This window comes from Aquarana catesbeiana, linkage group LG03 (genome assembly GCF_042186555.1).
Source record: "Aquarana catesbeiana isolate 2022-GZ linkage group LG03, ASM4218655v1, whole genome shotgun sequence".
NCBI lineage: Eukaryota > Metazoa > Chordata > Amphibia > Anura > Ranidae > Aquarana > Aquarana catesbeiana.
In genome coordinates this window covers 722,436,386-722,449,096 of record NC_133326.1, presented here as the reverse complement: position 1 = coordinate 722,449,096, position 12,711 = coordinate 722,436,386, and the positions used below count along the sequence as shown (strand labels likewise).

The following is a 12,711-nucleotide window of genomic DNA, read 5'->3' as shown; positions in this document are numbered from 1 at the left end:
TTGGACACGTACGAACAATGTCGTCAAACTTGGCTTCCTTGGAAAGTGCTAAGGGAGTCCCCTGAACTAAGGAATCTGTATGTGGTTTGGAGGTAGGATATGAAACTGGTGGAGAGATGGTTTGAGTGAGGCGATCCTGGTTTGAGTAACTACTTCGGGTAGTGTATTTAATTAGAACATTACGGTCCCTTTTTTTTTTTCTTTCTCCATTTACTTTTTTTTTTTGTGTTGTGTCTATGTGTGTGTTTTGTGTGATTAGAGCTAATATTACTATGGGAGTTGAAGAAAGGGAGTAGGAAAATATATATCTTATTTTTCTAAATGGATGAAAGAAAATAAGACAGGGATATCCCTATTAGGGTTTAGGGATATATGGTCTTGGGCGGTGGTGGCGGAACTTGGTGCAGGGGATGTTTTGGGACCAAGCTTCCCTTGAGTGTGGGGAGGGTAGGGGAGTGTCTGGGGTCCCGGGGTCCGCCATCACGGGTCTGGAGTATGATCAGGGGTCATCTCTCTCCCTTGTTTGTTTATGATTTTTTTTTTTTTTTTTTTTTTTGCTTCTCTTTTCAGACTCCTTCAGTGTGTTGGTATATCTTTGTTTTATGTTTTATATATATTATTGTAATGTGGTATTTATATATATATATATATATGTGTGAATGTATTTATGTTTATATATGTGTATATATATGTGTATATGTGTGTATGTGTATGTATATATGTATATATGTGTATATATGTGTGTATATATGTATATATATATATATATATATATATGTATTTTTTTGTTTTGGCACTCATTGGATGAGATTAATGCTTGTCTTTTCTTTTTTTCTTCCTTTTTTGTTTTTTTTTGTTATGTAAATTTAAAATTTTCAATAAAAGATGGAATGATAAAAAAAAAAAAAAAAAGAAAAGAAAACTAGAAAACTTTTGCCTGAATGTTTTCTTATATTTTATGAAGCCCCTAAGGGGGATGTTGGACTCTCTCCCTATGGGATTTGGTTTGGGAGTGTGTTACTCACTTGCTTATATTTTGTCTCATCAGCTGAAGTCCTCCATTCGGATCTCACAGAGAATGTTGCTGATCTTTTAAGGTTTTTTACAAACTCATTTATGTGTTTTCTCCCCAATTCCAGATCCTAAAAGTTTGGAAGGATCTAAAACTAAAGCCAGGTGACTTTTGGATTGTTAAGAGACATTTATATATAAGGAAAAGTTTGGAGACTCAATACAGCGTCTATTTCATATACAGTTTTTGCAAAACTTGAAGGAAAAGTCACCTGGATCCACACCAGGCACTGCAAAAATGACTTAATTAAAGAAATCTCTGTGTTTGATTTGTTTCACTCTTGTCATCACAGTCTAGGGTACTTTTTGATTCAATTACTTTAATTGTAAGGGATATATATATTTGAAAAATAGTTTAGCCATGTTGAAGACATATTTGTCTTTTGTACGTCTTCCATTTTATGTAGAATTGTCTGTGTTTACATATGCTGATAAGTCAGCATGCCAACAATTCAGCTAGAAGGCCATTCTGGCCACAGGAGTGTACAGCCAGTACTCTGTAAATATGTCTTATCAATCATTTGTTTTTCACAATGAAAAGTCATTTTGTAATGAAAAAGTTGCTCAGCTATTATTTTCTCCACAATGGAGTTTTTTTTTTTGCCTCTTTGGCCAGGACTACCTCCACCTAAGCGTGTGGAGGTTCCAGGTTAAAGGTGATGGCAGGTATGGTTAGTGATCAAAATATTGATCAAAAGAGGGGAGACTGTAATGGAAATTTGTAAGTTCTGTATATAATTGTATTGTATTTTGTATGTATTGCACACTGCCCTCACTGTGCAACAGCACTAATAATGTTTTCAGTAAATGTTTACATTCTTTCGAGTCCTGATTAGAATTAGCCTGCCTATGTAACGCCCCTTGTTACCATAAATGTACAATTGTAATATTAATGTGATAATTATGTAATCATGTGCATAAAAACCTTCAATTGCGTCATAATAAAGCAGAACAGTAATTTGGAAAGATGCTGAGCATATCTTTTGTGTCTGTTCCCTACTGCAGTAGTTATTATTAATTTGGAACCACTAATCAATATGAGGATAGGAGTTGGAACCACTAATCAATATGAGGATAGGAGTTGCCTATCATCAATTTAATCAAGTCACACTACACTCACACTGAACTATCACTAGATGCACAATACACTGACAATAGAATCAGTATAGCACACTAACTGTCTAATAGCACTAAATAGAGCCCTGTTCTATCTCTCTCCATGCCGCTATCACACTACAAATTGCTGCTATGGAAAGAATACTTTTATAGTTTGGGGCGGGACTAAGAGGAACGAGCCATGATTGGATACAGTCATCATGACAGCGTCCAATCATAGATCTGACAGTGCTTCTGGTGAAGCTTTCATCGCTTCAGCCAATCAGGACTTTCAATGCACTGTGCAGCTGCACAGTGCATTGTGTTTGTTCGGCGGACCAGATAATTCGGTTGTTTGGAGAATGTGGAGAGTTCGGCCTGAACTTATGTTCGGTCCGAACCGTTCCCCCATCCTTAGTCCCAAGACAGAACCTTGGGGCACCCCATTTACCACTCCAGACCAGCCTGAGTAGACATCATTTATCACTACCCTTTGGACACACCCCTGTAACCATTTTTTTACCCAAGAATAAACCTTATGGTCCACGCCTGAAGACCTCAGCTTGTAAATTAAGCGCTTATGGGAGACTGTTTAGAATGCTAAATCGAGGTACACTAAATCCACTGGCCTTCCCCTGTCTAGATGGCAGCTCACTTCCTCGTAGAATGTTCACAGATTTGTCTGTCAAGAACGACCCTTCATAAACCCATGCTGATACAGTCAGGTCCATAAATATTGGGACATTGACACAATTCTAATCTTTTTGGCTCTATACACCACCACAATTGATTTGATATGAAACAAACAGGATGTGCTTTAACTACAGACTTTCAGCTTTAATTTGAGGGTATTTACAAATCAGGTAAACGGTGTAGGAATTGCAACAGTTTGTATATGTACCTCCCACTTTTTAAGGGACCAAAAGTAATGGGACAGATTAACAATCATCCATCAAACTTTCATTTTTTAATACTTGGTTGCAAATCCTTTGCAGTCAATTACAGCCTGAAGTCTGGAATGCATAGACATCACCAGACGCTGGGTTTCATCCCTGGTGATGTTCTGCCAGGCCTCTACTGCAACTGTCTTCAGTTCCTGCTTGTTCTTGGGGCATTTTCCCTTCAGTTTTGTCTTCAGCAAGCAGACTTTCAGCTTTAATTTGAGGGTATTTACATCCAAATCAGGTAAATGGTGTAGGAATTACAACGGTTTGTATATGGGCATTTTCCCTTCAGTTTTGTCCTCAGCAAGTGAAATGCATGCTCAATCGGATTCAGGTCAGGTGATTAACATTCCACTTCTTTCCCTTAAAAAACTCTTTGGTTGCTTTTGCAGTATGCTTCGGGTCATTGTCCAACTGCACTGTGAAGCACCGTCCAATGAGTTCTGAAGCATTTTACTGAATATGAGCAGATAATATTGCCCGAAACACTTCAGAATTCATCCTGCTGCTTTTGTCAGCAGTCACATCATCAATAAATACAAGAGAACCAGTTCCATTGGCAGCCATACATGCCCACGCCATGACACTACCACCACTATGCTTCATTGATGAGGTGGTATGCTTTGGATCATGAGCAGTTCCTTTCTTTCTCCATACTCTTCTCTTCCCATCACTCTGGTACAAGTTGATCTTGGTCTCATCTGTCCATTGGATGTTGTTCCAGAACTGTGAAGGCTTTTTTAGAAGTTGTTTGGCAAATTTTAATCTGACCTTCCTGTTTTTGAGGCTCCTGTCAGTATGCTGAGTTCTCTGAGGACTTTCGGGTGTAAGCCATCTGGTCCTGGTGATGTATTTGTATTAAGTCTTTTCTTCACCCCGGCTTCTGTTAGCCATGAGGGTATGCCCTGTGATGTGTCACTCACTAACAGTACTGTTGCAGTCGGTATACCCCCCCCCTTTCCTGTGTAAAAACTGAGGCGAAGAAGGCATTTAGTACAGTTGCCTTCTCCTTGTCATCCGTAACCATCCTCCCATGCTTGTCTTTTATGTGTTTTGATCTTGCCTTTTTACTGTTATGCCCCGTACAAAAGGTCGGATTTTCCGACGGAAAATGTGTAATAGGACCTTGTTGTCGGAAATTCCGACCGTGTGTAGGCTCCATCACACATTTTCCATCGGATTTTTCGACACACAAAGTTTGAGAGCAGGCTATAAAATTTTCCGACAACAAAATCCGTTGTCGGAATTTCCGATCGTGTGTAAACAAATCCGACGCACAAAGTGCCACGCATGCTCAGAATAAATAAAGAGATGAAAGCTATTGGCTACTGCCCCGTTTATAGTCCCAACGTATGAGTTTTACGTCACCGCGTTCAGAATGATCGGATTCTCCGACAACTTTGTGTGACCGTGTGTATGCAAGACAAGTTTGAGCCAACATCCGTCTGAAAAAATCCTAGGATTTTGTTGTCGGAATGTCTGATCAATGTCCGACCATGTGTACGGGGCATTAATGTATCTAAAAAATTTCTAACATTTTTTTTTTACTCAGCGGTAAGCTCTTTTTACATTAAGCTGTTCACATTAAATGTCTTAGGATTGTAAGATATAGCTTCAAGGGGATGTAAACCCGATTTTTTTAAAATTTAGGCTTGTAACTTGTACAGTATAGGATTTCATATCATCTGTGCCTAGTCTTGCCACGAAGAGTTAATCCAGCTCTGAGCAATCCTCTTATCTTTTTTCAGTGAGATAAAAATGGACAGAGAAATACCAGTCAGTTTCTCCCCCTTGCTGTAAGTGACAGATGATTTACATATCTCATGCACGAGCCTTAGAGAGGCATTATGTGTAATTCTCATCCCCTCCTCCTTTCTTCTCCAGCTCTCCCAGGATTGGCTGCTCCACACCTCAGCATGATTGGGCATGCTGAAGTCATATGGTGACTTTTCTGGGATTTGACTGGATGTTAGAGATCATAGCAGAAGTTCAGCGTAAGAAATACACAGGAGAAAATTCATGTTGACAAGGCGAGTGTAGAGGTGGGCGGGGAGTCTACTGACATCACGACTCCACCCACCGAGCTCCAGACAACAGACCCGCCCAAGGAATCTGAAGTTTTTCGGGTCTCATAACAGACAGAGGGGAGACATTTGACAGGTAAGGATACATGCAGGAGGCATGTATATCCTTATAGATAACCCCTATGGCAGTAGTTTAGAAAGGCTGAGAGTGGGTTTACATCCACTTTAATGTGAATAACTTTTGGTGTGATTTACAAAATGATCTGAAATGTTCAGAATATGTTGACATAGACAGAATCTTGTATTGTGCGAAGTTTGGGGGAAATTGGTTAACATTGAATCTCTATTTTGTACATTAAGCCACATTAAGCTCCCTAAAAAAAGAAGCTTAATGTCCCTAGTTTGCCTTGTGGAAGACCAAAACCCATGAAACTTCTAGGATTGTATGGATAGTAGGGATGAGCCCGAAAAGTGAACAATATGAGGTATTTGTGGCAAATTCGAAAGCCGCTGGAACACCGTTAAAGTCTATGGGACACTAACATGAAAAATCAAAAGTGCTAATTGTAAAGGCTTATATGCAAGTTATTGTCATAAAAAGTGTTTGGGGACCCGGGTCCTGCCCCAGGGGACATGTATCAATGCAAATTTTTTTTTTTTTAAAATGGCTGTTTTTTCGGGAGCAGTGATTTTTTTCATTCTTATGCCCCGTACACACGGTCGGATTTTCCGATGGAAAATGTCCGATCGGAACGTGTTGTCGGAAATTCCGACCGTGTGTGGGCTCCATCGGACATTTTCCATCGGATTTTCCGACACACAAAGTTGGAGAGCAGGAGATAAAATTTTCCGACAACAAAATCCGTTGTCGAAAATTCCGATCGTGTGTACACAAATCCGACGGACAAAGTGCCACGCATGCTCAGAATAAATAAAGAGATGAATGCTATTGGCCACTGCCCCGTTTATAGTCCCGACGTACGTGTTTTACGTCACCGCGTTCAGAACGATCGGATTTTCCGACAACTTTGTGTGACCGTGTGTATGCAAGACAAGTTTGAGCCAACATCCGTCGGAAAAAATCCAAGGATTTTGTTGTCGGAATGTCCAAACAAAGTCCGACCGTGTGTACGGGGCATTGAAGTGAAACAATAAAAATGAAATAGTCCTTTAAATATTTTTCTTGAGGGGTGTCTATAGTATGGCTGCAAAGTGGCACATTTTCCCCTTGTTTAGAATAGTACCACAGCAAAATTACATTTCTAAAAATTGTCATTTAAAACTGATCGCGTCTGTAATGAATTATCGGGTCTCAGCAATATAGATAAAACTAATTGAAAAAAAGAGCATGGGTTCCCCCCCCCCAGGCCCTTTGGGTCTGGTATGAATATTAAGGGGAACCCTGAACCAAAATGAAAAAAAAAATTGCGTGGGGGTCCCCCTAAAATCCATACCAGGTCCTTCAGGTCTGGTATGGGTTTTAAGGGGGACCCTGCGCCAAATTTTTTAAAAAAATGATGTAGGGGTACCCCCCAGAATCCATACCAGACCCTTATCCAAGCACGCAACCTGGCAGGCTGCAGAAAAAGAGGGGGGATGAGAGAGCACCCCCCCACTCCTGAACAGTACCAGATCACATGCCCTCAACATGGGGAGGGTGCTTTGGGGTCTGACCCCAAAACACCTTGTCCACATGTTGATACAGACAAGGGCCTCATCCCCACAACCCTTGCCCGGTGATTGTGGGGGTATGCAGGCGGGGGGCTTATTGGAATCTAGGGCCTCCCCCATATGTGAAATTGTAATGGGATACATTGTACCTCTACCATTTCACAAAAAAAGTGTCAGAAATGGTAAAAAAGACAAGAGACAGCTTGGGACAAGTCCTTTATTAAAAAAAAAAAAAAAAAAAATGTCCAGCGATGTCCTTTTATCTTCTATCACGCCGCCCAACGGACTGAAAAAAAAAAGCCGCGACCTTTCCGCCTCCACGGGAGGCTCCCACTGAGTGACGCTTCTTCTCTGTGACAGTTCTTATATAGCTGAGGGCAGGGCCACCCGGGGACGTAAACGTGTGACCTCGCCCCCCTCTGATGCCCCGGGGGCTTACGTCACTCTCTCTCTTTTTAACACCTTTCTCCCACCCCCTCTCTCTCACCCTCCCACCCCCTATCTCTCTCACCCCCTTTCTCTCACCCCCTCCAACTCTCACCCCCTTCTCTCACCCCTTTCTCTCCCCCTCTCTCTCACCCCCCTTTTCTCTCGCCCCTTCCAACTCTCACCCCCTCACCCCTTCAACTCTCATCCCCCTCACCCCTTCTCTCTTTTTCTCAACATCATTTCTCTCTCTCACCCCCTTCTCTCTCTATTATCCCATCTCTCTCTCATTCCCCCTCCCTGTGGTGGGGCTTAAGTGTGGGTGGGAACACAGGGGGTCCCATGATCTTGTTTTACCCGGGAGCCCCATGAGTTGTCAGTCCGCCCCCCGCCCCCCCCCCCCCAATATTTATTTTACAATCATTTACCTATTAGCCTAGAAAATGGGCTTTTTTAAATTTGACAGAGTTGGCTGCCTTTGATTTCAATGGGGTATGGGTTTGATATCTTTGCAGGTTTGTCGAACAAGGCTAGAACTGAACCCAGGGCAGTTCTCATTTCATCCATAAGATGTGTTTGTTAACAAACGTTTGTGAGTACCTGTCCTTATTTTTTGTTTAATAAAAGTTTTTGAAGGTGTCACATGATGCTGGTGCACTTTTTGTTTGCACTATCAACCTAAAGAAGGTGATTGAAGAAATTAAACAGGGATATTACAAAGTCCCACAATTTCTGGGAGTCACAAGTACTTCTGGTCCTCCAAAGTGATCAGATGACCAGATTCTGCATGGACTACAGGAAGCTCACTAATGCTGATGCCTAACCCATGCCCAGGGTTGATAATTTGTTCAACAAGCAGGTGGCCACCAGCTGTCTAACAAAAGTTGGGACGGTTGCTCAGCAAAGCCATCCTTCAAGTGCATCTTCACCCTTCAGGGCATGTTGCCTCCTATCCACCCCTCGGGAATTTTTTTTTTGTCCTTCATTTAGGTTTGTTTTTTAACAAAGAACTGGCCTACTTCCCGTGCACATCATTTGTCTGAGCGAACGACGTCCACTTTGCCCGCTCCAGCCCCTGGGATATGAATGTCACATATCCCAGGAGTCAAGTCCTTCATTGGGAAAGGAGGCGGGGGGGCAGAGCTTCATCGGGAAGCCGCTGGCTTAACCCAGAAGAACTGTCAGCTTTCCGATGACATCACAGGGGAAGATGGCATGAGACCGAGGGGGGGGGGGAGAAGTGGATCTCCGCAGGAAAATGCTGGATCTACTGGGCAGGTGAGCACCTTAAATGTGCAGGACCTGCAACCAGGAAAGTGGGAGTTGAGAAAAAGGGGGGTTAGTGAACGTGAAGATCCACTTTAAGCTCCAGCCAGTGACTTTGCCTAGGCTGAGATGACATCGGTCTGCTGCAAGAAGGAGTAAGCATTTTCTCACTTTCCTCTAGCCCACAGATAAGGAATTACATGACTGTGCAATCTTTAAGCCACCATCTCAGTCCAGGAAGTAGATGGTGACCCTGGATGATGCTTAAGCAAAGATGGTGCCATCCTTTTGGAGAGAAAGTAAGGCATTATGTATACTGTACTTCCAAGTGAACACTGAAACATGACTTGACTGATCCTACAGCACCAGACATAAAAATATAAGGCACGCTTTTTCCCTCATTTCGCAACCAGATTTTCCTGTATTTAATAAAAGTAGCACAATGATCTATGTCATTAGCAAATTGGTTTATTAAAGGAGGTGCGGACATGAAAGCAGATGGGTGACCGGGCTACTATATGTACAAACTCATCTTTGCTCTGGTGGACCAACTCATTGTTTTGAGAGGTTCTCATCTCACCCGTCTATAGTTGCAGGGAAGGTATTGAGATAGGACCTTAAAACTAAAGTGCAGGAATTCAGCCACTTTTCTAAAATCTACTGGCTTACTAAGGGTTACGTCTAATGAGTTGCATGTCCCCTGGGCTTATCTCTGTTATTTACAACTGACAGTTGTATTGAGCACTGGGAGTACAGCTATCACTACCCTCCCAGAGCTCTGACAGGAGAGAGGCTGTCTTTTCACACACAGCAGCTCTGCCCTCTCCTCCCTTTTGCTGTCCATTCGCAGAAGGCTTTACATTTTTTTGAATGGGTTTACATAATACAAAACACTCTGTGATCGGGCAGGAGGAAGGGAGAGGCTGGTAGAGTGGCTGCATATGACTCTGCAACTGCTAGAGCTGAGACCAGAAGTTTCAGCGTCAGAGCCCAGGATCTATAATGAAAGCTATGCTCCTGGCGCTCAGTAAAAACAACATTTATAAATTAAAGAGATAAGTCCATGGGGTGGCATGCACTTAATTGGACTTAACCCCCTAGTAATCCGACACATTTAAAAAAAAAATGGCTGAATTCCTGGAGTTCAACTTTAAAAATACTATATGTTAGATCTACTGATATAATCACTGAGTCTGTGTACTTTCCTATGCAATGGAGGCAGATCATGGCTGGTAGGAGGGGCTGGCAGGGCGCTGTACTAAGCATACTGAAAACATCCCAGCACTCTCAGTAATCCTTCTAAGAAGGCCTGATGCAAGCAGTGGGCTGGCTCTTGGGAGGAGTTATGCAAATATGAAAATTCCTTGATGGGTGGGTGTCAGTCTGGAGGAGTGGGTGTTCCTAGAAAGGCTACATTTGTATGCAGATCACCCTAGATCAGGGGTCTCTAAACTTTCCAAACAAAGGGCCAATTTACTGTTCTTCAGACTTTAGGAGGACCAGAATGTGGCCAGTAGGAGTAGAAAAGGTCCCGAAGTTGGTGGGAAAAAATATGGCGCCATTGTTTGTTTCACTAAGTGTAATTGCACCCCATTATTGGTGTAAGTAGGAGGTATTGTGCCCCATCGTTGATGTCATTGAAAGGAATTGTGCCTCATCTTTGGTGTCATTTGGCCCCAATGATGGTGTCATTGAGAGGAATTGTGCCCCATCGTTGGTGTCATTGGAAGGAATTGTGCCTCATCATTGATGTCATTTGACCCCAATGTTGGTGTCATTGGAAGGAATTGTGCCCTATCATTGGTGTCATTGGGCCCTAATGTTGGTGGCATTGGAAAGATATTGTGCCCCATCGTTGGTGTCATTAAGAGGAATTGTGCCCCATCATTGAGGTCATTGGGCACCATTGTTGGTGTCATTGGGAGGATGTGTGCCCCTTCGTTGATGTCATTGGGAGGAATCGTGCCCCCTTCATTGGTGTCAATGGGGGTGGATTATGCCCCATTGTTGGTATCATTGGATGAAATACTGCCCCAAGGGCCGGATAAAAGCAAGTAAAGGGCCGCATATGGCCCCTGGGCCACAGTTTAGAGACCACTGCCCTGGATAATGCACACATGCAATGTTTAACCTCTATGGTGAAATCCAATTAATGAATTGGGCTGGACAGGAACAGCCAGTCTGTGTAGAAAGAAGATAGATGATGCTAGATGCCCTTCAGCCAGGAACTGAAGCTGGGCTCTATAATACCTGCTATAGCTTTTAATGCACATTGTGAGAAGCTCACAGTATGTGGTGAAATAGATGAGCCTATATAGCTGTGCAAGACTAAAGGCAAGGCTGGAGTTCAGTCCCAACATATCCTCCAGCATTTTTTTATGCAGTAGTAGATTTTTTATGGCCGTAGTATGATGGAGAAGGAGAAAAGGTTGACAGAGATATCAAGTGTCCTCTGATGTTCATCAGTCCATATCAGAAAAGGATCTTCTTCTCACAGACGTATGGGTATTTCCGGGAACAGTGACCGTCGTTCCAGTCATTTGTAGGCCTTAACGCAGCACAGTCTTCCCCTCCTCCGTAACCGTGACCTTTATAATCATCGGGCTGACCCTTCCCCCAGAACCTGAAGGACAGAAGAGACAATAGTGATTAGATCAAGGCAGGAACTGAGCAGAACTGGGACCTCCGAAATGCTATAAAATTATAAGGTGTGAGCCCAACAACTGTGATGGGCTGTAAGAGAGCTGACCACATGCTACAATGTGATGGTAGAATCTACTTAGGATAGATTAGTGGTGGCCAACCCCATACTTACATACTGTTCATACATAGCCCCTATTAACTATGTAAAAGTTCTTCCTCCCACCTCTTTCACTAATGGAATATGTGAGAATTTCTCTCCCCCCGGTCCTTCCTGATCTAAGTTGTTCTCCCCTTTCACTGCTTTAATTATTGGCCTATGTAAGGAATTATTTCCCTAATTGGCAAGGTGAGGAGTAGGAATTAGGAATGAGCCAATGGTTTGGCCTGAACCTAGGCTGTTAGGGCTCATTTACACTTGCTTCGACTTTAACACACATTAAAGAGCCTACCACTTCAAATGCTTTTTTGATGTGTTTTTGATGCTTCGGTGATGCTTTTTTGAAGCTTTAATGAAGCTTGGCAAATGCCCAGTGAGTATTGATTTTCTATTTGTTGTGAAGGGGCCCAGTAGAACCTGGATCAGTAGTTCCCCTTACTCAGCAGATCCTCAACTCATTATTATCCCTGTTCAGCAGATCCCAAGCTTATTATTACCCTTGTTCAGCAGATCCCCTGCTCAGTATTACCCCCAGCTTTGCTGATCCCTCAAGCAGTTGTAACCCACAGCTCTCCTGATCCCCCGCTAAGTAGTAACTCCCAGCTCTGCTTATCTCCCGCTCAGTAATAACCCCGCTGATCCCCCACTTAGTGCTAATCCCCAGCTCTGCTGATCCCCCGCTCAGTAGTAACCCCCAGTGCTGCTGATCCCCAGCTCAGTAGTATCCCCCAGCTCTGCTGATCCCCCGCTCAGTAGTAACCTCCAGTTTTACTGATCTTCCACTCAGTAGTAACTTCCAGGACTGCTGTTTCCCTGATCAGTAGTAACCCCAAGCTCTGCTGATCCCCGCTCAGTAGTAACACCCAACTCTGCTAATCCCCCATGTAGTAGTAACCCCCAGCTCTGCTAATCCCCACTTAGTAGTAACCCCCAGCTCTGCTGATCCCCCACGTAGTAGTAACCCCAGCTCTGCTAATCCCCACTTAGTAGTAACCCCCAGCTCTGCTTATCCCCTGCCCAGTACTAATTTCAAGCTCTGCTGATCCCCCACTCAGTACTTTCCCCCAGCTCTGCTAATCCCCCACTCAGTACTATCCCCCAGGTCTGCTGATCCCCCACTCAGTACTATCCCCCAACTCTGCTGATCCCCCCACTCAGTAGTAACCCCCATCTTAGTAGTAACCTCCAGCTTATCTGATCTCCCACTCAGTAGTAACTTCCAGGTCTGCTGATCCTCTGGTTTGCCACTCCTCTTCTCTCTCCAATCCCTGCTCACCTCCCACTATATTGCTAGAGATCCCTGGGTCAGGAAAGTGATCTATTACTCCCCACATGGATTTTAACCAATCACTATCCGATAAACCAGGCTGTTTAACAAGCCTTAGAGAAAAACTTTATTGTCCTCAGCCCCCTT

The 12,711-nt window shown here is 43.3% G+C and overlaps 1 protein-coding gene across 1 annotated transcript in view; it reads right to left on the bottom strand.

Moving 5' to 3' along the window:
* Positions 1-10,752: 10,752 nt before the first annotated feature.
* The window catches only part of LOC141133727 (C-type lectin domain family 10 member A-like), an 85,436-nt gene continuing 83,477 nt past the window's right edge, over positions 10,753-12,711 (bottom strand). Inside the window, exon 8 of the mRNA XM_073623249.1 lies at positions 10,753-11,120. Within this exon, the coding sequence (XP_073479350.1) occupies positions 10,970-11,120 (151 nt within the window). The 3' untranslated portion in view covers positions 10,753-10,969. The remainder of the gene's footprint in view (positions 11,121-12,711) is intronic.